This window comes from Echinops telfairi, unplaced genomic scaffold (genome assembly GCF_000313985.2).
Source record: "Echinops telfairi isolate 266 unplaced genomic scaffold, ASM31398v2 ScPeMD7_443;HRSCAF=831, whole genome shotgun sequence".
Lineage (NCBI taxonomy): Eukaryota > Metazoa > Chordata > Mammalia > Afrosoricida > Tenrecidae > Echinops > Echinops telfairi.
The window spans coordinates 23,924,523-23,948,070 of record NW_022104341.1 but is presented as its reverse complement, the minus strand read 5'-3'; the positions used below and the strand labels follow the sequence as shown (position 1 = coordinate 23,948,070).

The 23,548-nt window shown below is 46.7% G+C and overlaps 1 protein-coding gene across 2 annotated transcripts in view; it reads left to right on the top strand.

Moving 5' to 3' along the window:
- SLC44A3 (solute carrier family 44 member 3) overlaps nucleotides 1–23,548 on the top strand; it is a 109,958-nt gene that overhangs the window by 39,603 nt on the left and 46,807 nt on the right. For both annotated transcript variants that reach the window (XM_045292164.1, XM_004699570.2), the window contains one exon: nucleotides 20,983–21,148. In XM_045292164.1, coding sequence (XP_045148099.1) covers nucleotides 20,983–21,148 — 166 coding nt within the window. The remainder of the gene's footprint in view (nucleotides 1–20,982; nucleotides 21,149–23,548) is intronic.

Sequence of the window (23,548 nt, the reverse complement as noted above, 5' to 3'; positions counted from 1 at the left end):
CATGAGCCCTTGATAGTTTATAAATGGGTATTTTGTCATCTCTTCACGTGTTACATTTTAACCATTCAAAGCAGATGCTATATTTTAATCTACTTTAACTGTCTCTACTAATAACTAGACTAGTCACATCCCCCAACGACAGTCAGAGGGAAGTCACCAGCGTTTTCACCCACGTGCAGATCCTGCTATGGATTCTGGATTTCCACTGTCATTCGTTAGCCCTCTGCAGACCAGGAGTTCACAGTTTGAGCTCTGATACCATTCCCTCCTTCGGATTTGGATTATATTGTCTACAATCCTTGGGTCACACAGGCTGGTGAAAGCAGAAATCCTTTCCCCTCTTTTGTATTGGCTTTAAAGGAACCAGGTTTGCATTACATGAGAATACAAGCAGCAGGGACTGAAGGAGCTTTAGGGGAAACTGCGATTGGAACAAAGGCCGGTAGAAACCAGAGCCTCACAAATCTCTGAGTTTGGATTATCCGAAGTAATTAGCCACCTCCTCTCCAGCGAGCGCCTCTGCTCAGCTCCTGGAAAGACACCCCTAAGGAAGTCTTGCCGGACAATTTCACTCCATCACAGCAGTCCCTATGAGCCGGAATGGACTCGGCTGTGCACAACAACAATAATTGACCCTAAGGGATAAAGAAGAACCCCAAAAGTTCTATTAAAATTCTCTTGTGCTCAGTAAGGGTAGCTGGAGTTTAAAGTAAATGCACCCAGATGTTCATGTACTTCAGTCCATCCCCTTGTCATGTCCAAATGGGCATTCCTCACAGTCACCAGTGGTACTTCATACAAACACAGATGCCCAAATCCTGTCCCCAGAGGTTCTAATGCCATCGGTTTGGGCGATTACAAGTATCTATATATTTTAAACCTCTCTTCAGATTTTGAAGGGCAACTACATTTTAGACAGCACTCAAAGAACTGCTGTCAAACTAGGTAGGAAGCCCATGCCAGAACGAATATCTCCCCATTGCTTCATCCTTGAGAACATTTTGCCATGGAAAAATAATAGTAATGTCAGCCCAGAAAAAGAGTGTGCTTAGTGACACAGTTGATCTCCATTCTGATGGAAGTTCCTTATCCCACTGCATATTAGTCATAAAATGTGTGAGGGTGGTGGCTCGTGTGGACCACACTTGAAGTAGCACTGTTGTAAATCTTCTGTAACTCCCCTATCCGACTTGATCAGAACCCATATTTATACCCGGAGGTAAAGACAAATGTGTAAGGTCCTTTCGAGACTGTCACTAGGCAGATACAAACTCCAGCAGATGTCAGATTAACAAGGTAAATGTCATTCCTTAAGCAGCCCTGGTGGTGTTGTTGGGTAAATGTTGTACTGTGAACCACAAGGTGGGTAGTTCAAACCCACCAGCTCCTTCAAAGGAGAAAGATGAGGCTGCTCCCGCACAGATTCCCAGCCGGGGAACCCTATCCAGGGTTGCTAAGAGTTGGAATGGACTCGGTGACAGTGGGTTGTTGTTGTCATGTGCGACTGAGTTGGCTCCGACTCATGGTGACCCTGTGTACCACAGAAGGACACACCGCCCGCCTGCGTCTGCGCCAGCCTCACATGTGTTCTTATGTTTGAGCCCGTCTTTGCAGCCACGGTCTCAACTCATCGGACTGAGGGTCTTCCGCCTTTTTGCTGCCCTCCGACTTGAGGAAGCGTGATGTCCTTCTGCAGGAACGGGTCTCTTCTGATAATGTGTCCGAAGTACATGAGACAAACTCTCACCGCGCTTGCTGAAAAGGAGCATGTTGCTGTCCTTCCGAGGCGGTTTTGTTTGTATGCAGTTCCTTAATGTTTCCATCAAGCTCATTGTGTCCCTTATGAGCCTGGGCTAGGAGCCTGGGTGGCATAGTGGTTACTCACGGGGCTGCTAACCCAAGGTCAGCAGTTCAAAAGAACAAGCTGTTCCACAGGAGAAAGACGAGGCTTTCTACTCCCGTAAAGAGTTACAGTGCAGGAAACTCACAGGGGCCGTTCTGCCCTGTCCTATAGGGTTGCTATGCGTCAGAATTGGCTTGATGGCAGAGCTATTAGCTCTGGACATATATTGAAAGAACAGATTCCCTAGATGGAGCAGCTCTTGAAAACCCAAATCCCCAAAGATGTCTAGAGACATCCTCATCTGTAGAGGTCTCCGGAAGCTTACGGAAGTTGCAGTGAGCTTCCAGCAATTACCTGGGAAGGAACCTTGGATAGGATGTAATCTGTCAGAATGAGCTTTGTTCAAAAAGGATAAAGCCACACCAAGCTCACTGCCATTGAGTCAACTCTGACCCACAGCAACCACAGAGGAGAGGGTGGAACAGCTCCTGTGGGTTCCTGAGACTAACTCTTTATGGGAGTAGGAAGCCCCATCTTTCTCCCTTGGAGCAGCTGATGGGTTTTGACATGTTAGCAGCCCAACAAGTAACCACTAAGCCACTGGGGTTCCTGCTAGGAGCGACAGAACCCTCAAGATAACAATGGTCTAAAGAAAGCATGAGGGAATTTCTCCCTCCTATATGTCAAGTGCACAAGGAGGTCCCATTCCAGTGAACCTTCCGGAGGATGACCAGGAACCTTATTCCTTGTCCACTCTCCTTCCCATCTGCTTGCCACTCTTAAGAAGTCCAGAAAACCATATGGAGCAGTCTGACTCAGTAGCACGCGATGGCACTAAGGACCACAACCAGCCTGCTGCCGGCAGGATCTCAGCATGGGAAGGTGAGGTTCAGGGAGCCATTGTCCACATAACTTGAGGCCTCTTGTCAGCTCCCTCTGCCTTCCCGGCCCACCCCTTCCCAAGCAGCTCTCCAAGAATGACGTCTGCTCCCTCTCCTCTGACTGCAGGGCCTGTTGTCCCCAGGTCTGCGCTCTGGGCAGGTCACAGGGCTCCTGCAGCTCCACTCCTGTGCAGGACAAGGGGGCTTCAGGCACATGGGGAGCAGAAGCTAAAGAAGCCCCCAGTCAAGCCCTGTGCCAAACTCAGTGATTGTGATGTTTGCGCTCTTGGCTGCAGTCACTGTGCCGGCCCTTCGCCTTGGTGGTCTTCCTCCTTTCCCTGACCTTCTACCGAGCACGATGCCCTTGTCCAGGGACTGGTCTCTCCTAACAACATGTCCAAAGTGCGTGGGATGGTCTGGCATCTGGGAGGCATTCTGGCTCTACTTCTCCAAGACAATACGTTTGTTCTTCTGGCAGTCCGTGGCACTTTGAATACTCTTCGTCAACACCATAATTCAAAGACATCGATTCTTCTGGGCTTGTCCTAATTCAATGCCCGGCTTCCACACGAGGAGACTGAGAGTACCATAGTTTAGATCGGTGCCATTTGTGTAGTCCTTGGCCACGTCAATATTTTCTCCACTTATCTCGACGCTGCTTCTTGATCCCGGTGTGAGGATGTTTATCTCGGGGTTGAAACGTCATCCGTACTGACGCTGTAGTGTTTGATCTTCATCACTAAGTGCTGTCGTTTGGAGCAGAGCCCGCATAGCAACCATGAGTGGGAGTAGACCCAGCAGCAGCAAGGTTGGGTTTTGCTGCTTGGTTTGTGGGGACGGACGGGGCTCTGGGCAAGAGGCTCTGGAAAAATGGAGAACAAGACAGAGCTAGTTTTCTCCTCTCACCGCGAGGGATCTGGCCGGACAGATTGATAAGTACATAGGTAAGCGCAGTCAAGGTTGATTAGTGTCATGATGGGAGAAGTTCGGGGAGCTATGGGAAGGCCGAGAATGAGGCCTAACCCACTGTGAGTCAGGGAGGGCGTCTCAGAGGGTGGGTTGAGGATTTCCCAAAGATCAGAAAACAGAGAAGGCAGCAAAAGGGAATTGAGTGGACTGGGATAGAGCATGACGCGAGGACCTGGCGGGGACGGGGCGGGGGTGGGGGGTTAGGGAGAGCCAAGCATGAAAGGAGAAGACCTGCAAAAGGGACTTGCTGACAAGTTTGAGCATGGGGAGGGGGGGTGTTGGGGGCCAAGTAGATTATTCTTCAGAGCTAAAGGCGGTACAGCGTGGAATTGCTGCCTTGCATGGACTTTGTGCTAGTCTGGGTTGATTAGGAAAACAAATCCAGAGACACTAATATATGTGCAAGAGAGAGTTTTATATCCAAGAGTAATTGTATGTTAAGAAAACACGCCGGCCCAGTCCAGAACGATCCCATAAGTTCAATATTAGCCCACAAGTCTGGTATTAGCCCATATGTCCAATGCTAGTCCATAAATCCTCTACAGGCTCACGCAGCACATGCAATGATGCCGAAAGCAGGAAGATCACAGACCAGTGGCTGGAAAGTCTTGTGGAAGCACCTCAGCACTGATGCGGCTCTCCATGTGGCTCCTCCAGCTCCAGGGCTCTGGCTGCCATCAGCATAGCTTCATGTGTCTTGTCAACAGAACGTGTAGCAGAGAGCCCGTGTGTCCCACCTCCAGGGAGGAAGAGAGGAGTGCCCAGAAGCCGCAGGAGAAGGCCATGTTCATAAGGAGGGATCAATCAGGCTATGACCTGATTGACAGGCTAGACTCCACCCCTTCACGCATGTTCACAGGAGATTACGTAACTGCCACAAACACGTATTGGAAGCGTGGCAGTTCTCTATCCGTGGCAGAAGCAAAATAAACAAGAGGTGAACAAGCAGTGAGAGGACTCAAAGGGCAGGAACGAAAGCAATGGCAGGAACCTCTTGGAGGTGTCTAAGCAAGTTGGTCTTCCAAACCCAACCAAACTCAACCAAACTCATGCCCTGGGGTCAATCCTGACTCGCAGCCACCCTGTGGAACAGAGTGGCACTGCCTCGCTGGGTTTCCAAGACTGTAACTCTTCACCGGAGTAGAAACCCTGCCTTTCTCCCATGGAGCAGGTGGTGTTTTCAAGCTGGTGAACTTCCAGTTAGCTTGTGAGGGTGCCACACAGAGCCCCCACTTCTCCTTTCCTCCCCCCCATTTCGGGCCTCCTACAGATCAGATTGGATTGTCCCCTCAGGCTCCCTGACCCCCCCCCCCACCCCTAGTCTCTCACCTGTGGGCGGACCCAGGTGCACAGACCTCCCTTTGTTTCCAAAGGCCTTTTCACCCAGTGGGAGAGGCCAGAGAGGAAGCCAGCCCGCCCGGAGCCAGAAGACCAGCAGAAGATGCCCCAGCTACTGGCATGCGTGAGACGGTGGGCTGCCCTCTCTGGAGAAAAGACTTGAGGCGGCCTGTGGGGCAGGCTCATTTAACTTAGCATCCCCACACATGCAGCGGCCACAGGCTCTTTTCTGGAGTCTAACCTTGGGGATTTCCTCGGTGGGGAAATACTTGTGGGTTTTCCATTGTGTCCTTTGGAGGAATGGATTAATATTCGAATGCATCAAAAAGAAGGGGGAACATGCATGAAGGAGAAGCAAGAGAGGGAACGGAAGTGGAGTCTTTTTACCCAGATGGGCTGTTAACTAGTTGATAGGCTCTGGTTTGGTTTCTGTAGTCCCTGGGTGGAATAAAGGGTTCATTTAATGTGCTTGACTGCTAACTGAAAGGCTAGAGGTTTGGGTGCACCCAGACGTGCCTTGGAAGAAAGGCCAGGCAATCTACTTCTGAATAAGTAGCCTTGGAAAAGACCACCGTGCACAGTTCTACCCTGACACACACGGGGTTCCCAGGAGCTGGAATTGGCCTGGCTCCTTGACAACTGTTTGTTTTTAGCAGTGTCTGTAAAGATCCCCTAGCAGTGAGATTTATGAATAAATCAGTAGGCCCTTGTTTGCTATAAACAGTATGATGCTCAAAATCCGTTACCATCCAATCATGCTAGATGTGAGCCTCTTTCCTCTAGAAAACTGTCCTACCCAGCTGGACCAGCTCCCTTCAAGAGCTGCCACGCGCGATGGCTTACCTGTGCCACCCAAGTCTTCTGAGATGTTTTAAAGCGTGCTAACAGCATCCGGATTTACATCTAGCCCAGATGCTATTGATGTTCTTTAAGGAGGGCTCCAGAAAACTGTCTCCAAATCTCTTTGATAGAATGTATTACTTGACACATCTAATCATTCAACAAATGTTTATCGAGCACTTACTGTGTGTCAGGTCCTGTGATAGGTGCGTTCCTTCCGGTTTGGGAGGTGGAAGGAGGTAGGCGCTTAAGCAAACTAAGTCAGTGCGTTTTCTAGTACACGGCACGTGGAGTCACAGTACAGAGGAAAACAAACATGGAGGGAGCTGCCATTTTAAAATTGCGGATCAAGAAGGACCTCCCTGAGAAGGTGGAAGAAGCACTGAACAGAGATTCCCAGGAGGTGAAGGAAGAGCCTGTCTGAGGGGAGAGACTGTATCTCAGACAGGGGGAACAGCAGGAATTGGGTGCTCCCCCGAAGGCCTGACTCGGGGGACTGGTACAGCCAGAGTTAAAGGGCGGGTCAGAAAGAACATGGAGTCAGATTCTAAGGCTCCCTAGGGCTTGACAGGAACTTTGGCTATTGATCTGAGTTCGATTGAAAGTCAGTCTAGCAGTTTAAATGGATGATAATATGACCTGGCTTACGTTTTAATAATACTGAGCCGCGAGGACTTGGTGGTGGCTTAGAGGGGTATGGTAATGGCAGAAGTCAGGTGACATGTTGGATTTTGGATCAAGTTTGAAGGTAAACCTGAAGGATTTCCTGATATGTGTGGTATGAAGTAAAGGGAGGAGTTTGGAAATGATTATAAGGGTTTTTTGGCCTGAGCCGTAATCTGAGATGGGGCAAGACTTTGAAAGAAGCAGGTTGTGGGTGAAGATCAGAAATTAATCTTTGCTAAATCCACATGGAAGAAGTATACCAGCTTGTGTGATCCAAGTATAGTAAACAATGAAATCCAAGACCATAGGAGGGAACTGTATTAGAGCTTAAATTCTGAGCACCCAGTTTGCAGAAGGCTAAGTTTGACATTGCAAGTCCAAAATCTATCGGCAGGGTCTCCACGTGGATTAAACCTCCAGAGACTCCTCTGATCATTGACCAGAGATGTGGATGACTTTGCTATCAGACTGAGTATATTGGAAAGTGGATTAATCCCAGCACCTTATTTGTTTTCTCTTTTTGTCTCATTTTAAATTTGTTCTAGTTTTTGTTCTTTTCTGCTTTCTTTTGGATTGAAAATTTTCTGTGTTTTATTTTGTTATTATTGTTGGTTGTTGTTTTTTTAAGTGATTTTCTTTGTATGAAGTCCTAGTCAAACAAACAAAATCACTGCCATCCAGTCAGAAACGACTCCGAGCAACCTGTGGTATCAGACTGAAACCAAAACCATCAGCACGGGACCAGCCGGTGACAACGTCATGGTCACTGGAGAAAAGACTGAAGTTGCCAAGGATTTTGTCTTGCTGGGGTCCACAATCGATGCTCAGGGAAGCAGCAGTAAAAAGACCAAAAGATGCATTGCATTAGGCAAATCTGCGGCCTGAGACCTCGTTAGCGTGTTCAGAAGCACTAATAGGACAAATAAGCCTCAGGTGCACCTGGCCCAAGCCGTGGTATTCTCAACTGCCTCATCTGCATGTGAAAGATGGAAATGTATAAGACGAATGGCTGCATTGAATTGTGGTGCTAGAAGAGAATACTGAAAGTACCGTGGACCGATAAAAGGACACACTGATCTGTCTTAGACGAATTAAGGCCAGGGTACTCCTTAGAAGCCAGAATGACAAGACATCACCTTGCATATTGTGGACGTGTTGTCAGGAGAGACCAGTCCCTGGGGAAGGACATCATGCTGGGTAGAGTGGAGGGGCAGTGAGAAAGAGGAAGACCCTCAATGAGATGGATCGACACAGGGGTGGCCACAATGGGTTCAATCATAAGAAAGCTGTGTGGCTAGATAGGACTGAGCAGTGTTTTGTTCTGTTGTGCATAAATAAGGTCCCTGTGGGTCAGAACCAATTAGATGGCATCTAACAACAACCACTCTTTACTGGAGTAGAAAGCCTCATCTTTCTCCTGAGGAGCAGCAGGTGGTTTTGAACTACTGACCTTATAACTAGTAGCCCAACACGTCCCCCCTGTGCCAACAGTGCTACTATGAAATCCAGGACCGGTCCAGAGACAATAACTGGATTGATATATTTTGAAGAGTTATGGCAGGGGAGGTTGGGAATAGGACGCTAACAGAAACAATGCATACAGTTATGAAGAAAATGTTCTAAAATTGATTGTGGTAATGATTCCACAGCTCTTTTTATTATGTTTAAACCATTGAATGTACAGTATGTGAATTATATGCCAGTAAAACTGTTTTTAAAAATTTAAATAACCCATTCAGTATCCCATTAAAATGCCAATCAGTTTGGTCCATAGCAATTTGAATGACTTAGGCCCAATTGAATGCCAGATTACCTACCAATTGCGCATCTATTTGTAAATTAAGTGCCACATTGGTTACTATCTCTTTAAATGTCACTTTGCATTCTACTTCGAGCCAGTTGTGACTAGTCATTGAGTTCCTCATTCATTAATGTGTCAGATAGAAACCTTGACTTTTCAAGAAAAAAACAAAAATAAATTCATCTTTGGCTGCATTCATCGGCTTGTGTCTGTGAGACAGCAAAGGAAGATGTCGAGGACGCCGTTCGCTCTCTGAGTTTAAAGTTCAAGGCGAGGCCCTGGCTGGACAGCTGTACTGGAGGTATATGAGAAGTAGGTCAACCCTGAGATTACAATGAGTGTAGAGAGAAGAGGTCCCCTGGCGGTGCAGTGCTGAAGCACTTGGCTGCTAACCACAAGGTTGGTCATTTGAACCCACTCCGTGCCACCACAGGAGAAAGGCCTGGCGGGCACTCTGCTCCTGTAGAGACCTGGTGGTGTGACCTCCCCACCACCCCCAGTCCTTTCTAACTCATGGGGACACTAAAAGGCGAAGGAGGCCTGCCCATAGGCTCTACTGAGCTAGCATCTTGATGGGCATAGATCGCCAGGCGTTTTCTCCCTTGCACTGGTTGGTGGGATCAAATGACCAGCCTTTCAGTTAGCAGTCAACCAAATGATTAGCCACTGTGGCCCTGGAGTTGCTGGTAGAGTGTGAATCATAGTGACATTCTGTACAATAGAACATGAGCCCGCCTGGTCTGGTGCCAGCCTCACAAATGGTGGTGGATTGGAGCGCACTGTTGCAGCCACTGTGTGGATCCATCTCTTTGAAGGGCCTTTAAGATTGTGGACAGTTATCATAATTAAGATGTGGGGAAATTATGGGCACCTGCAACTAGAGGGTCAATTTAGGGGTGGGCACTAGCAGAGGCTTTCTGATCACTTCCATTGTCTCCAAGGAACAGGAAATGCGGTCATGCCTGTGAGTGAGAACAGAAAGGCGCTTTTGGAGAGTGGAGAAAAACAGAAAGCATTTGTTCAGAAGAAGCGTCGAGAAGTAGATAAATAGATAATCACTTAGGTATTCTTTTTTCTGATCTTTTTCTTCCATTGTTTGTCCAATAGCTAATGTCCAGCATAATCCCAGTATGCAGTCTGTGCCCAATAAATATTTTTAAGTTGATTTCAGAACTGGAATCATGTAACTAACTGTAATCCTTTATAAAACTAGTTGCTGTTCAGTAACTCTAACTTGTGACGTGTCAGAGTGGACCTGTGCTCCAGAGGATTTGCATTTTGTTTTATTTTGTACAGAACCACAAAATTTTACTGAGAGATGTTGCAAGGCTGAAATTAGTAGAGACACATAGCATGTAAATGAATAATAAGAAAACTCAGTTTAATGAAACTCCCACTTCTTCCCAAAGGGTTTTCATGGAATGAGATGTTGTCACGGGATGAGATGCTGTCGCGGGATCCCATCAAGTTGGTCCCAACTCAGAGCCCCTCTGCACAGCAGCACACACTAGTGCACCGTGCTCACCGTCATTCCGGTTTGCGCTCGTTGTTGCAGCCACTGTGCCGTCCATCTCGTTGAGGTCTTCCTCGTTTTCACTCACCTGCTTTCCCAAACATGACGCTCGTTCCTGATTCACTTTCTCTCTCCTGATAGCATGTCCAACGTAGGGGAGGTGAAGTCTCTCCACGCTTGCTTCTACGGAACGTTATGGCTGTACTTCACCAAAGACAGACTCGTCTGTGCTTCTGGCAGTTCCTGGTACTTGCCATAGTTCACACGCATCGCATCGTGATTCTGTGGTCTTTCTTAGGCGTTGTCCAGCTTCCACGTGCATAGGGGTCCCTTGAAAATGCATGGCTTGGATCAGGCACACCTTAGTCCTCACGGTGTTTTCTCTGCTCTTCTGCATAGTTAAAAGGCTCGTCAGAAGATTTACCCAGTGAAACACAGCCTTGGAGTTCTCGATTGCTGCTTCCATGAGCATTGATTGTGGACTCAATAAAAATGAGATCTATCAATTTCAATCTTTTCTCTGTTTACCACGATGTCGTCTGTTGGTCCCTTGGTGAGGATTTTTGTTTGCTTTATATTGAGTCACAATCCATACTTGTGTTTCTTTAGGTTGAGTAGAGAAACAAACCCATAGACACTCGTGTGTAAGAGAGCTTTTTATCAAAGGGTAATTGTATATTAAGAAAACAACCCAGCCCAGTCCAATCTATTGATATTAGCCCATATATCCAATATCAATCTATAAATTCCTCTTCAGACTCACACAACACATTCTGTGACACCAAATGCAGGAAGATCACAGGCCAGTGGGTGGAAAGTCTTGTGGATCCAGTGGTGGTGGAAGCATCTCAGCACTGGCATGAATCTCCAGGTGGGCTACAGCTCCAGGGCTCTGGCTCTATCAGTGTAGTTCATGTGGCTTGTCAGCAGGAAGACGAGGCAGAGAGTATGGGTCTGGCTTCCAATGACCTATTTATCTCTGTAGCACCTCCAAATGAGGTCATCAAGCTGCAACCTGATTGGTAGGCTAACCTCTACCCCTTCACGCTTAATAGTCTTAAGCTGACACCAGATTATTTAACTACCACAATATTGAAGGCTGTAGTCTTTGATCTTCATCAATCAATGCTTCAAAACCTTTTGGCTTTCAGCAGGCAAGCTGTGTCATTGGCACAGTGCAGGCTGTTAATAGGCCTTCCTGCAAGCCTGATGCTGAGTTCTTCCACATGTAGCCCAGCTTCTGGTATCACTTGCTCAGCACAGCAGGTGAATAAGTATGGTGAAAGGATAAAACCCTAACACATACCTTCCATAATTTTAAATCACTCAAAGTATCCCTTGGTTCTATTCAAACAACCACTTCTTGGGATATTAATATTGTCCAATAATATCTCTTGGGTCACTTTTCTTTGGAATGGACACAGATGTGAATCTCATCCAGTAAGTTGGCCAAGTCTAGCTGTCTTCCAAATGCCTTAGCTTACACTGGTGATTGGGTCCAGCACTGCATCCATTTGTTGAAACACTTTGATTACTATAACACCAAATCCTGAAACCTTGATTTGGTTAATGCCCTCAGTGCCATTTGGACTTCTTTCTACAGTACCATCTGTGCTTGATCATATGCTTCCTCTTGAAATAGATTAATTCCAAACTTTTTTTTTTGGATGTTGACTCTGTGTCAACATCTTCTTTTAATGCTTTCTGAATCATTCAATATTTCACCCAGAGAATCCTTTAATATTGCACCTCAAGGCTTGAAGGTTTGTTCTTCACTTCTTTCAGCTAGAGAAATGCTCAGCAAGGTCGTTCCCTTTGGCTTTCTGACTCCAGGGTTTGCACATTTCAGTATGCTACTTTGTCTTCTTGAGCCGCCCTTCGGAATTTTCTGTTCAACTCTTTGACTTCCTCATTTCTTCCATTCATTTTAGCTACTCTACATTCAAGACAAGTTTCAGAGTTTCTTCTGATTTCCGTATTGGTCTTTTCTTTCTTCCCAGTCTTTTATGTGACCTTCTGCTTTCTTCGTCTATGGTGTTCTTGATGTTATCCCACAACTCATCTGGTCTTCAGTCATTAGTGTTCAATGAGTCAAATCTGTTCTTGAGATGGTTTCGAAATTCAAATGACTCTTGTAGATATGCTTTCTTCAGCTTCAATCTGAACTTGCATGAGTAATTAATGTACTAGTGTTCTACACTCATCGCCTGGCATTTTGGGGCTAATTATTTTGAATTTCTCCAATCCTCTTCCCATAGATATACTCTTTTTGATGCGTGAGAATTTTATCCCTGAAGGACCATGTGCATAGTCATCATGTCTGGTATTGAAAAAGGGTGTTTGCCATGAATAATTCACTGGTTTTGCAAAATTCTATCACGTGCTCTCCACCTTCATTTCTATCACCAAGGCTTTATTTTCCTACTACTTAATCCTTCCTCTTTATTTCCAACTTTGCATTTCAATAGCCAGTAATTATAAAAGAGAGGGAAATATTTTCTTTCTTGGTGTCTTGGTTTTTAGGCCTGTTCCTGGGATTGTTTGGTCACTGATTCAGAAAATTGCATTGCACAGACTGATCAGCCCTCGTTTCTTAAGTATGGTCTTCCACTCTATTGTCAGCTTTTAAGTTATATCAATGTATCAATTTATCATCCTAGTTTTAATTATGAGAATTCAAACCCAACATTACAAGATAAAACAAAAAGCTGAGAAATATTTTGGGGGGAGGGGGGAATTAAGTATTAAGAGACTTGTAAGGGAAGCTGTATATAGACCCATAGTGGCTAGTTGGTTATACATTGAGCTGCCAACTGTAAGGTCAGTGGTTTGAATCCACCAGTCACACTGCAGCCTTTAAAGGATTGAAAGGTTTGGAAACCTAAAGGGGCAGTTCTCTGTCCTATAGGGCCACTATGAGTTAGAATTGATTAGATGGCTTTTTGGTGTGGGAGGGTATACAGTATATAGACTACAAGTTGTAAAATAAAAAATAAAGTTGAAAAGACACATACATGGAAGGTGTAAGGGCAATTTAGAGTGTCAAAAATGTAAGATTTCATAGCGATTTTCAGAAATATTTTGAGGATTTAAATTTTTCTCCTTCAAATTATGCGGTAAATATTTCAGAACATATTTTAATATATAGAAGTCAACATGTTGCAGAGGTAAGACTGACACCAAGTTTCCTTATAAAAAAATTATAACTTTCTTTTTAGGGGTTTCTGGGCACAGGTGGATACGTTGTGCCATCTTTTAACAAGTCTGGAATATTTTCATATTAATAAAGGAGTCTGAATGCTGACAGGCCGACTTTGAGTTTCAGTACATTTGGATCTCTATTTATTGTACTCACTGCCACACAGTCGATTAAAGATCACAGCGGCCCTGTAGGACAGAGTGGAACTTCTGTGGGTGTCTGAGGCTGTAAATCTTCATGGGAGGAGAGAGTCTAACCTCTTCTTGAAGCGTACTTGGTGGGCTCAAATAACTGACCTTGTGGTTAGCGGTCACTACGCCAGCAGGGCTCCTTGCTTATTGTACAGTAACCCTTGTTTCAGGCCCTTTAAGATAATGAATTGGAACTGCCTGCTATTCAGTTTCTAATAAAGGTGAATGGATACTTGGGGGAAACTCCAAATTCATATAATTTGCAGTGTTCAAATATATCTTTGGACCAAAAGATACCATGTGAAGTATAACTTAACCTAAATATTTAGTGCAGCACAAACTGCTTTAAAGAAAGCCAGTATGCAGTTCCTGTATCTCAGGCTAGCTAACACTACATTAAAATATGCTGATTTTTTTTATGGGTGAGCAGAATGAAGAGTGGTACATGGCATATGTTCTGTATCTCTAAAACTAGAGCTGATAAGAGGAAACTGGTGCCATTTTTTGGAATCAGCAGGTGAAATTTACCCAGAAAGAAGTCTCACAGTTGAGGCACCAAAATGTGTATTGGCCATTACTACCAATGCATCTTGATTGTATGCTCGATCAACACCAGATGAAGAAACTGGTAGAATTCTTTAAATTCTTCATCACCTGCTTTAGTGGTTGGTGCATAAATTTGATTAATAGTTGTATTAACTAGTCTTCCATGTAGATGTATAGATATAATCCTATCACAGACAGAATTGTACTTCAAGATAGATCTTGAGATGGTGGTTGTTGTTTTTTTATGATGAACGCAATGTCATTCCTCCTATACTTGCATTTTTCCCAGCACAGTAAGCCATGTGATTGTTAGATTCAAAATGACCAATACCGATCCATCTCTAGCCAGCCTGGGTTATCTATCTGCTAAAGTTCCATACCATTTTGGATGACTTTCAATTTTCCTAGGTCCATGCTGTTCTTTCCATGTTACAATTATTAATATTACTCCTCATTTTGAATCAAGTTTCATCAGCTAATGAAGGTCTTGAAAGCTTTGCTCCATGCGTTTCATTAAAATCCATACTGCGTGGGAGGCCACTCTTCCCCGGTCAGGTTCTCAGTGTCTTCCACCCTGCTCATCTGCTGGCAAGATGTCAGACAATGTTCCACTGTGATTCGTACAGTTTTCAATGGCTAATCTTCCGATATAAACCTCCTAATCTTTCTTCACCTAGTCTGGAAGCTCTACTGAAACCTGCCCACCCTGGGTGATCTTACTTTTAATTGAAATACCAGTGACATAGCTTCCAGCATCACAGAGACGCCTGAGTCCCCACAGTACAACAAACTGACAGACAAGCTTATTTTGAACTGTATTTGAAAGGCCAAAGGACCATGAGCAATGAAAACACTCGTGAAAATAAAATGAACCAGGGAGTATATTCCCTGCGATATGCTGAGATAATAAAGAAATGGGGTTTTGGTACATGAATAGACTATTAAGCTCCATGGGGTTGTCAATGACTAATTCCCCAGCCACACACACTCCCACCCCCACCTGGTGGCCTAGTGGTTACAAGTTGGGCTACTAACCACAAGGTCAGCTGTTTGAAACCCCCAGCTGCTCCATGGAATAAAAAGGAGGCTTTCTACTCCTATAAAGAGTTAAAGTCTTGGAAACCCTCGGGGGAAGTTCTAGCCTGCCCTATAAGGTCTCTATGTGTCAGAGCCGACTCGATGGCAGTGAGGATAGTATAGTATACTATATAATTTCTCAGAATGAAATCTCCAGGCTTTTTTTCCCTAAGGCACCTCTGGGTGGATTCTAACTGGCAACCTTTCCACTAGTCCCTCTCGCCCTATATGACACTCATCATCCTGCGCCAGACACTGCTATGCGTGCCTTGCTGTAAGTATGGCATTCACAGTAGTGAGACACGATAGATTCGCAGACGGAATGAGAAGTTACTAGTGCGGTAGGCTCACAGTACGGGATCAAACAGACTGAAGAAAGGGGCAGGGAGTCCGGTGGTGGTGGGGAGGAACCAACAGACCTAAAGGAGTCCTGTAAGTCACCTGAGGTTGGCCCGCCAGTAGGGAGCAGTGTGGAGATGTGGCTGTCCGATGTGACTCACGTCTGAACCCCCGCCCCCAGACCTGACTCCCTCTTTAACATGAACAGGGCTCCAGATTGCCTGACAGCGCTCAGACTGGAACACAAGTCTGCCTGCACTTTCGTGCTCTCCTCGCCACCGCCCCTGAAATCCCGCCTCCGCGTACCCTGTATCTTCACGCCGTCTTTAGTGCATCCCAAGGAGCAGGTCGTGGAGGGGCTCGCGCCTGCACTGACCTGGCCATCCAGTAGAGGGCACGGTCAAGCAGTCGCGCCCCGCCCACCAGCTCCTCCGAGACTCCGGTCCAGGCTTTCCTTCTCCAGCGGGATCACGGGAGAAGGTGTGCTTTAGGAAGTACTTCCAGCAGGCCCGCCCTACCCCACGGCAGGGAATCTTTGACCGTGCCCGCAGGCCTGGTGCCATAGTGGGTTGTACATTGTGGCTGCTAACCACAAGGTCAGCAATTCGAACCCACCAGCCACTCCGAGGGAGAAAGATGAGTCTCTCTGTTCCCCAAAAGATGGACAGCCTCGGAGGCCCTATAAGGGGATCTCTGTGGGTTGGAATCACTTGATGGCAGTGGGTTTGGGGGTTTTCAGAGACATTTTTGATTCTCATAGCTGGGGAGGGTATTGGGGAGAGGGGTGTCATTGGCATCTAGTGGGTGGCCCAGGATGCGACTGAACATGCTACACTGTACAGGTCTGCCCCCCGCCGCCCCCTACCCCCACCACCACACACACACACAACAAAGAGAATATCTAACCTAAAAAAGGTCAGTCAGTTCTGGGGTTGAAAAACCCTGTCCGGAAAGAAAAGATAGGCTGGCTACCACCCTGTTTCCCCGAAAATAAGACAGTGTCTTATATTAATTTTTGCTCCCAACAATGCGCTAGGTCTTATTTTCAGGGGATGTCTTATTTTTCCATGAAGAAGAATACGGTACACGTTTATTGCTTATTGTTTTATTAAAAGAGACCTCGCACTTCCTGTCTGTTCCGGCTATGCTGCGGCCAACAGTGATCTGCGAGGCTGCCCGGCACTATGGTCCAGAGTCCAGAGTTACAGTAGCTTCGGGGGGCCTTATTTTCGGGGAGATCTTATTTTCCGGGGGGATGCCTTATATGTCAGCGAGAGGCAAAACTATGTCTTATTTTCCGGGGATGTCTTACTTTCGGGGAAACGGCATTAAAAAAAAAGTTCAAAATTAAAAATGACTCCTCCAAAAAAAAGAACTTACTGGTTCCGGGGATGTCATCGATCTCAAGCCTTCATTGGACCCTGACCGATTGCCCTCGGGCGCCCAGGTCCGGGACAGCACTGGCAGCGCGGGGAGCAGAGGCCCTTCCGGGCGTCCAAGGATGTTGTCTGTGTCTGAGGAGCCCACGCCCCTGCAGTGTCGGTGGGAAGGCCAGCCCTGGGTGAAGGTGTTGTGAGCCCTCCTTGCAGGGACCGTGGGGACTTGGAGAAGCACTTTGTGAACTGTCAGAAGCGCTGCAGGCCGACGCACAGCACACCGCTCCACTCCTCCTGGCCCCAACTTCCAGCAGTCTGTGCTGTATTTGTGCGGGGTCAGCTTCTTGGAAATCAGGAATGTTTTCCCCACACACGCCTAATTTGGAAAAGCTTGACCATTTATCAGCCCGTGCCTTACCTAAAACCAGTTTTGTCCAAGCCAGAGAGCCTAGCGTGCCATAAAATAGTAACTCCGCGCAGGAACCTGAGGTGCCCCACTCTGTCTCGCCACGTGACTTTTCTTAGAACCCGGAGGATGAAGACCGGCCTTTGTCTGTGAACTCCTGGCTACCTTCTCCCACTTCCTGTGCACACAGCTCCTATTGTGAATGTCTAAACATAGAGGGATGATAAACCGAAAATCAATGTATAGCTACTATTGGAAATATGAAGCTATCTTTTTTTTTTTTTTTGCTTTTAACATCATTTTATTGGGGGCTCATACAACTCTTATCACAATCCATACATCCATCCATTGTGTCAAGCACTTTTGTACCTTGGTTGCCATCATCATTCTCAAATATTTTCTTTCTACTTGAGCCCTTGGTATCAGTTCCTCATTTTTCCCCTCCCTCATGAACCCTTGATAATTTATAAATTATTATTATTATTTTGTCATGTCTTACACTATCCGATGTCTCCCTTCACCCACTTTTCTGTTGTCCATCCCACAGGGAGGGGGTCACATGTAGATCCTTGTGATCATTCCCCTTTTCTCCCCCACCTGCCCCTTCCTCTCCTGGCATCTCTACTCTCATTACTGGTCCTGAGGGTTTTATCTGTCCCGGATTCCCTGCATTTCCAGTTCTTATCTGTACCAGTGTACATCCTCTGGTCTAGCCAAATTTTTAAGGTAGAATTGGGATCATGATAGTGAGGGGAGGAAGCATTAAAGAACTAGAGGAAAGTTGTATGTTTCATCATTGCTGTTTTGCACCTGACTGGCTCCTCTCCTCCCCGAGACTCTTCTGTCAGGGGGTGTCCAGTTGCCTGCAGATGGGCTCTGCATCGCCACTCCACACGCCCCCTCATTCACACTGATAGGATTTTTCGTTCTTTGATGCCTGATACCTGATCCCATCACACAGGCTGGTGTGCTTCTTCCATGTGGGTATTGTTGCTTCTCAGTTAGATGGCCGCTTGTTTATCCTCAAGCCTTTAAGACCCCAGATGCTATGTCTTTTGATAGCCACGCACCATGAGCTTTCTTTTCCACATTTGCTTATGCACCTACTTTGTCTTCAGGAATTATGTCAGGAAGGTGAGCATCATGGAATGCCAGTTTAATAGAATAAAGTGTTCTTGAATTGAGGGAGTGCTTGAGTAGAGGCCCAATGTCCATCTGCTTCCTTAATACTAAACCTATAAATATATCCACGTAGATCTATTTCCCCACTGTCATATATAAATATATTTACATATGTACGTGACTGTATTTAGACCTCTATAAATGCCCTTTGCCTCCTGGTCCTTTCCTCTATTTCCTTTTACTTTCCTCTTGTCCCACTATCATGCTCCGCCTTCATTTGGGTTTCAGTAATTCCTCTTGGTTACATTGCCCTTGATCATGCCCTTGATCCTACACCCTCCTTGCCACTGATTTGGATCATTTGTTGTTCCCTTGCCCCTGAGTTTTTTAACACCCACTTCCTTAACCCCACCTCCCCCTCTCCCATCTTTCCCCAGACCATCAGTCCTGTTGTTTACTCCTCCAGATTGTTTATCCCGCCTATCTTATCTAAATAGGCCTGCGGGGATAATAATATGCACAAAAAACAAGACAGAGTGAAACAAAGCAACAAAGGAAAACAAAACAACAACAACAAACCAATGACCAATAAAAGGAAAAACCTATAAATAGTTCAAGGTCTGTTTTTCCAGTCAAATCTGATGGGGTGTCACGCCCTGGCCCCAGTCTATTTTTGGTACCCCCTTGCCCTTGGGACTTCCTTGCTCTACTCCCCTTGCTGTTCTGTTGCACTCCCTTCGTGTTTTGCCTTGGTGTGGTAGGGTCAGATTGGGTACAATTCCCACACTGTGTCTCCAGTGTTGTCTCCCAAAGGGCTATGGGTCAGTGAGGGATGTCATGTCTCATAGTGGGGCCAGCCATATGGTCTTCTCTGTGCATTGGCTGCTCTGAGCAGGGATATGATCCTCAACGCTTGGTGGGCCAAGATGTGCTTCACCCTCTCTTCCTCCCCCTTCATTTGCTCCTGTGTGCTCTGATCGGACAGGTCCCTCTCCTTGCCTTTCAATGTGGTCCAAGCTGTGTCTCCATTGATCAAAGTACTCATCCTCTTACTTGTGATACATTATCTTTTTTAAAACTCATTACTGTTGGGTCGATTCCGAATCATAGTGACCTCATACGACCGCGTTGAACTGCGTCACAGGGTGTCTAAGGTGGTAATTTTCAGGGAAGCTGACTCTTACATCTTTTTCCTGAGTAGCAGCAGCTGGATTTGAACCACGAACTCTTTGGTTTAGCAGCCTGGTGCTTTACCACTGCACTCCAAACAACAATAATAATAACAACAACAACAACAAAAAGCTCACTGCTATCAAGTCCATTCTAACCCATAGTGACTCTATAGGGCAGGCTAGAAATGCCCCTTCAGGATTCCAAGGCTTTAAATCTATATGGGAGTAGACAGCCTCATCTTTCTCCCTCAGAGCAACCAGTGGCTTTGAATCACTGATCTTGTGGTTTGCAACTCAGTGCCCAGCTTGTTGCACAACCAGAGCTCCCTCACTATGCCACCAGGCGCCACTGCTGTACTGAGGCATGAATACACGATGTTTTAAAAACCCAGAGCTAGAGGACGTCTAGAAATCAAATGCACCCACGCAGGCTGGGGTATGCATTTGCAAGTATCTACAGAGCTCATCAAGGGATTCTTTGGCTGGGGAAGAAGGAAGTAGCCACCTGAATGGCAGAACACTCTAAGGCCACCCTGCCCTCCTCAGTTGGATACCCTGCTGAGCTCCTGAAATTTAATCGTGATAATTACTGTTTTCACACATGATGGGTTATTTCGATGAGCCAGGCAGGCCCTCCACTAGGTCATTGCACTCCATCCCCACACCATCACCAGGAAATGAGTATTGCAGATAAAGATTCGGAAACCTTAGCAGCAAAATAGCTCGTCGCAGACCTCGCAAGGAAAGGTGAAGCTGAAATTCGAAATCCAGCTTACCCCTGGGGCCCAGGAGACAGTTCCACGGTGCTGAGTTTGCCCTTTAAATAAACTAGGAGCTGCATCTCTCTGGGGGAACAAACAGACAGACATGAAGATCCGTGTCTGTTTTACAAAGTGTGAACATGTGGTGAGTGGGGTTGACAACCAGCAGCGCTGCCTGGATTCATCGTCGTAACCAGTCCATTTGCCTCCCAGAGGCCTGTAGTAGAAAGGCCCCGGCGTTTAGAACCTGACGTCTCCAGGTTGTTCTCCTACTACCAACAGTGAAATGTGCGACTTTCGACGGCACTTGATGCTTCCAAACCTCAGTCTCCCTGTCCGTGCTGTGGGACTAGTATCAGTCATAGTCGTTGGTGGTAGACACCCTCGGGCCGGTTCTGACTCATAGTGACGTTCCGAACACCAGAATGAAACACTGCCTGGCCCTGCGCCGTCCCACAATGGTATTAGCGTTTACGTGAAATAAGGAATTCTGTGGGTGCAGTGGGCTAAGTGCTGGACGGCTCACCACAAAGTCAGTGGTTCAATCCCACCAGCTGCTCCACCGGAAAAAGATGAGGCTGTCTGCTCCTGTGAAGACTGACAGTCTTGGCAGCCCTCCGGAGCAGTCCCACCGTGTCCTGTGGGCTCCCCGGGGGTCAGGAGTGACCTGATAGTAGTGGGTCGGGGACGTGAAATGCCATGGAATTTGCCCTACCAATCCATCACAGCACTTACTGCCATTGACATCATTTGTTGACTGTGTGCTCTCCCGGTTTTGGAATTTGCCCTGGAGATTTTGGGTTGTGGGGATGCTCCAGGCAACGTGCTGGCACCCATGCTCCCTGGAAAACCTGAAGTCGGCCAGTTGAACCAGGAGGACCACGGACATCAACGTAGGAAAACACTGATGGCAAACATGTCTTGTTCTGTGTTTAACTGTAGGGGCTGCTCATGTTGTCGAAGGGGGCCAAGTGGAATATAAGCCACTCTCAGGCATCCGGTACATGTGGTGGTACCACTTACTTGGCCTCATCTGGACGAGCGAATTCATCCTCGCGTGCCAGCAAATGACGGTTGCTGGGGCCGTGGTTGCTTGCTATTTCAACAGGTAAGTCCCGCGTTTTGCTCCTCCTGCTGTTATCTGTCTGCTTCGTCCTGGAGGGTGTCTCAGAAGCCCTGGGGGACGTTGTGACATGCCGTTTACCCGGGGTGGCAAGAGTGAAACAGTTTGACAGCGTGTGCATTTGGTGGTGAGACCATAAACTCTGTCGCATGCCCGAGGTCTTTTGCTAGAAAATTCAGATAGAAACCAAAAAAGGAAGTGATCTTATGGCTTAGAATTGAAGGATATCTGACAGGAAGAGTGGCTTTTTATGTAAATATCCTTTTATTGTTGTTGCTGTTTTATCGTGGTAAAATATAGAAAACAAAAACATTCACCATTTGCAACATAATTCAGCATTTTTATAGGTACAGTCTGGGACATTAATTAGACTCCTTATATTGTACAAGCATCTTCATGGTTCATCTCCGACTTATTCCACCATCATAAACAGAAACGTGGTGCCCCAAAGCACTGCCCCCCTCTTCTCTCTCTCTCCACACCTGCCGACATCCATACGCATTGTCCTCGCTGTCCTGTGTCTTCTGGATGCTTCATACAAGTGGGGTCTTACCAGATTCCAACTTGGGTGACTGACTCATTTCACCTGGCAGAATGCTGTCAAGATTCATCCATATTGGATCCTGTATTAGGAATTCACTTTTCTGTATTGGATGATATTCTTTTGGATGTAGGTACACATTTTGCTTACTGCCCATTCACCTGCTGATGGACATTTAAATTGTTTCTCTCTGTTGGCTACTGAGGTCAGTATCCCTGTCAATTGACTTCACACTTCAAAAAGTGACTGGTCTGTTTTGAATATGCTTCAGTAAATTCTGTGAGCCTCATTTTGTCCTATGTAACTTGAGAATATTTACTTGGAAGATCATTTTAAATCTGCCAATTAGCAGTCCAACGCCTAACCACTACGTGGCCACCAGGAGAGAGCCCTCATTTTAGCTCTTAAAGGAATTGTGTGTTAGTACAAAATATAATTAATGTCCACATTAATGTGCCAGTGAATTAATTACTTGCTTCTGTGTTCACCATGGGACTTACCTAAGTGCCCTGGTGGCGTAATGGTTGGCCTGTGATGCTCACGGTTGGCAGTTTGAAGCCACCAGTCTGGAAAAAGATGGGCTTTCTACTCCCGGAAACAGTTGCAGTCTGGGATCCTCACAAAGGCAATTCTAGCCTGTCCTATAGGGCCGCGATGAGTCAGAATCAATTTAATGGCGGTGAGTGTGTGTTGCTTGTTTGTTTGTTTGTTTGGCTTCTCTAAAATGAATTAGGAGACACACACACACACACAGACACACGCACACTCACCTAAGCCCTTTACCTCCTGTCCATCGATGTCACTCTCCGTGGGGCAAGGATGAGTGTGCCCCAGACAATGATAGGCTTGGACTCAGAACAGGAAGTTCACTTCCGACAGGGCTGCTCCTCCCTAGTCTCTCCGAGTGAATCAGGAGATAAACAAGAGTGCTCATGGGGTTAAACTCGTCGACCCGGGATGATTCATAGGGAGAGCAGTTACCTCCCAAAGATAACGAGTGTGTGGGTTTTTAATAGAATGGTGCCCTTTGGGAGCCTCCCTCATTAGAGACTCCAGGCGACCCACCAAGGGCCATTTCTCTTGGCATGGAGAGCCTCTGAGCGGCGGGGTGAGTGGTGCGTGTTGCCTGGTCCTGAGCAGGGGAGCACTTGCCCTAAAGCGGCTTCGGGTAGCTTCTGACTACAGTGATTGCTGCACTGCCTTTGAACAACTACACGAATCATTTTCATGTCTTTGGGTTGACTTTCCAGTTAAGCGTGTGTATTATCTCCTCCCCTCCTCCCCAAAATAAGCAAACAAATGACAGATCCAACAATAACCAAATGTCATAAAAGAGTTCAAAGGGCATGAACACCAAGAGACAGCGAGGAGCAGGGTGTGCATGCCCGTGGGTAAGAGGCATCACCAGGGTGGAAAGCGAAGGGAGGCTGGCTGGGTGCTGGCTCTCAACAGGCTGGGAAGCAGGGAACCGCTGCAGAGGCCCATCTGCATGTGTTGGGTGGGTGCAATGAAGATCCGGCGGAGCTGAGCATTTAGAAAAACTCAGCCGTTCAAGGGATAGATGTGTGTCCCGGGATTAGTGAGAAGACTTCCTAAGGATCCCTGGGAGTCCCAGGCCCTTCCTTCGCTGCAGCAAAAGGCTGGCGGTGAGCTCTGGTCAGTGCAACCTTGGGAGGGTGTGGACTTGGTTCAGTCCAGCTGGGGACTGAGAACCGGGGGTGAAAGGAAGAAGGAGGTGAAGCTGAAGTGCTGACTAGGGAAGACAACCCCGCAGGCACATGACCATCAGGTTTATCTCCTCTGGTAGGAAGCTGTTTCGCTGGCGCTCTGCCTGATGCGTCATG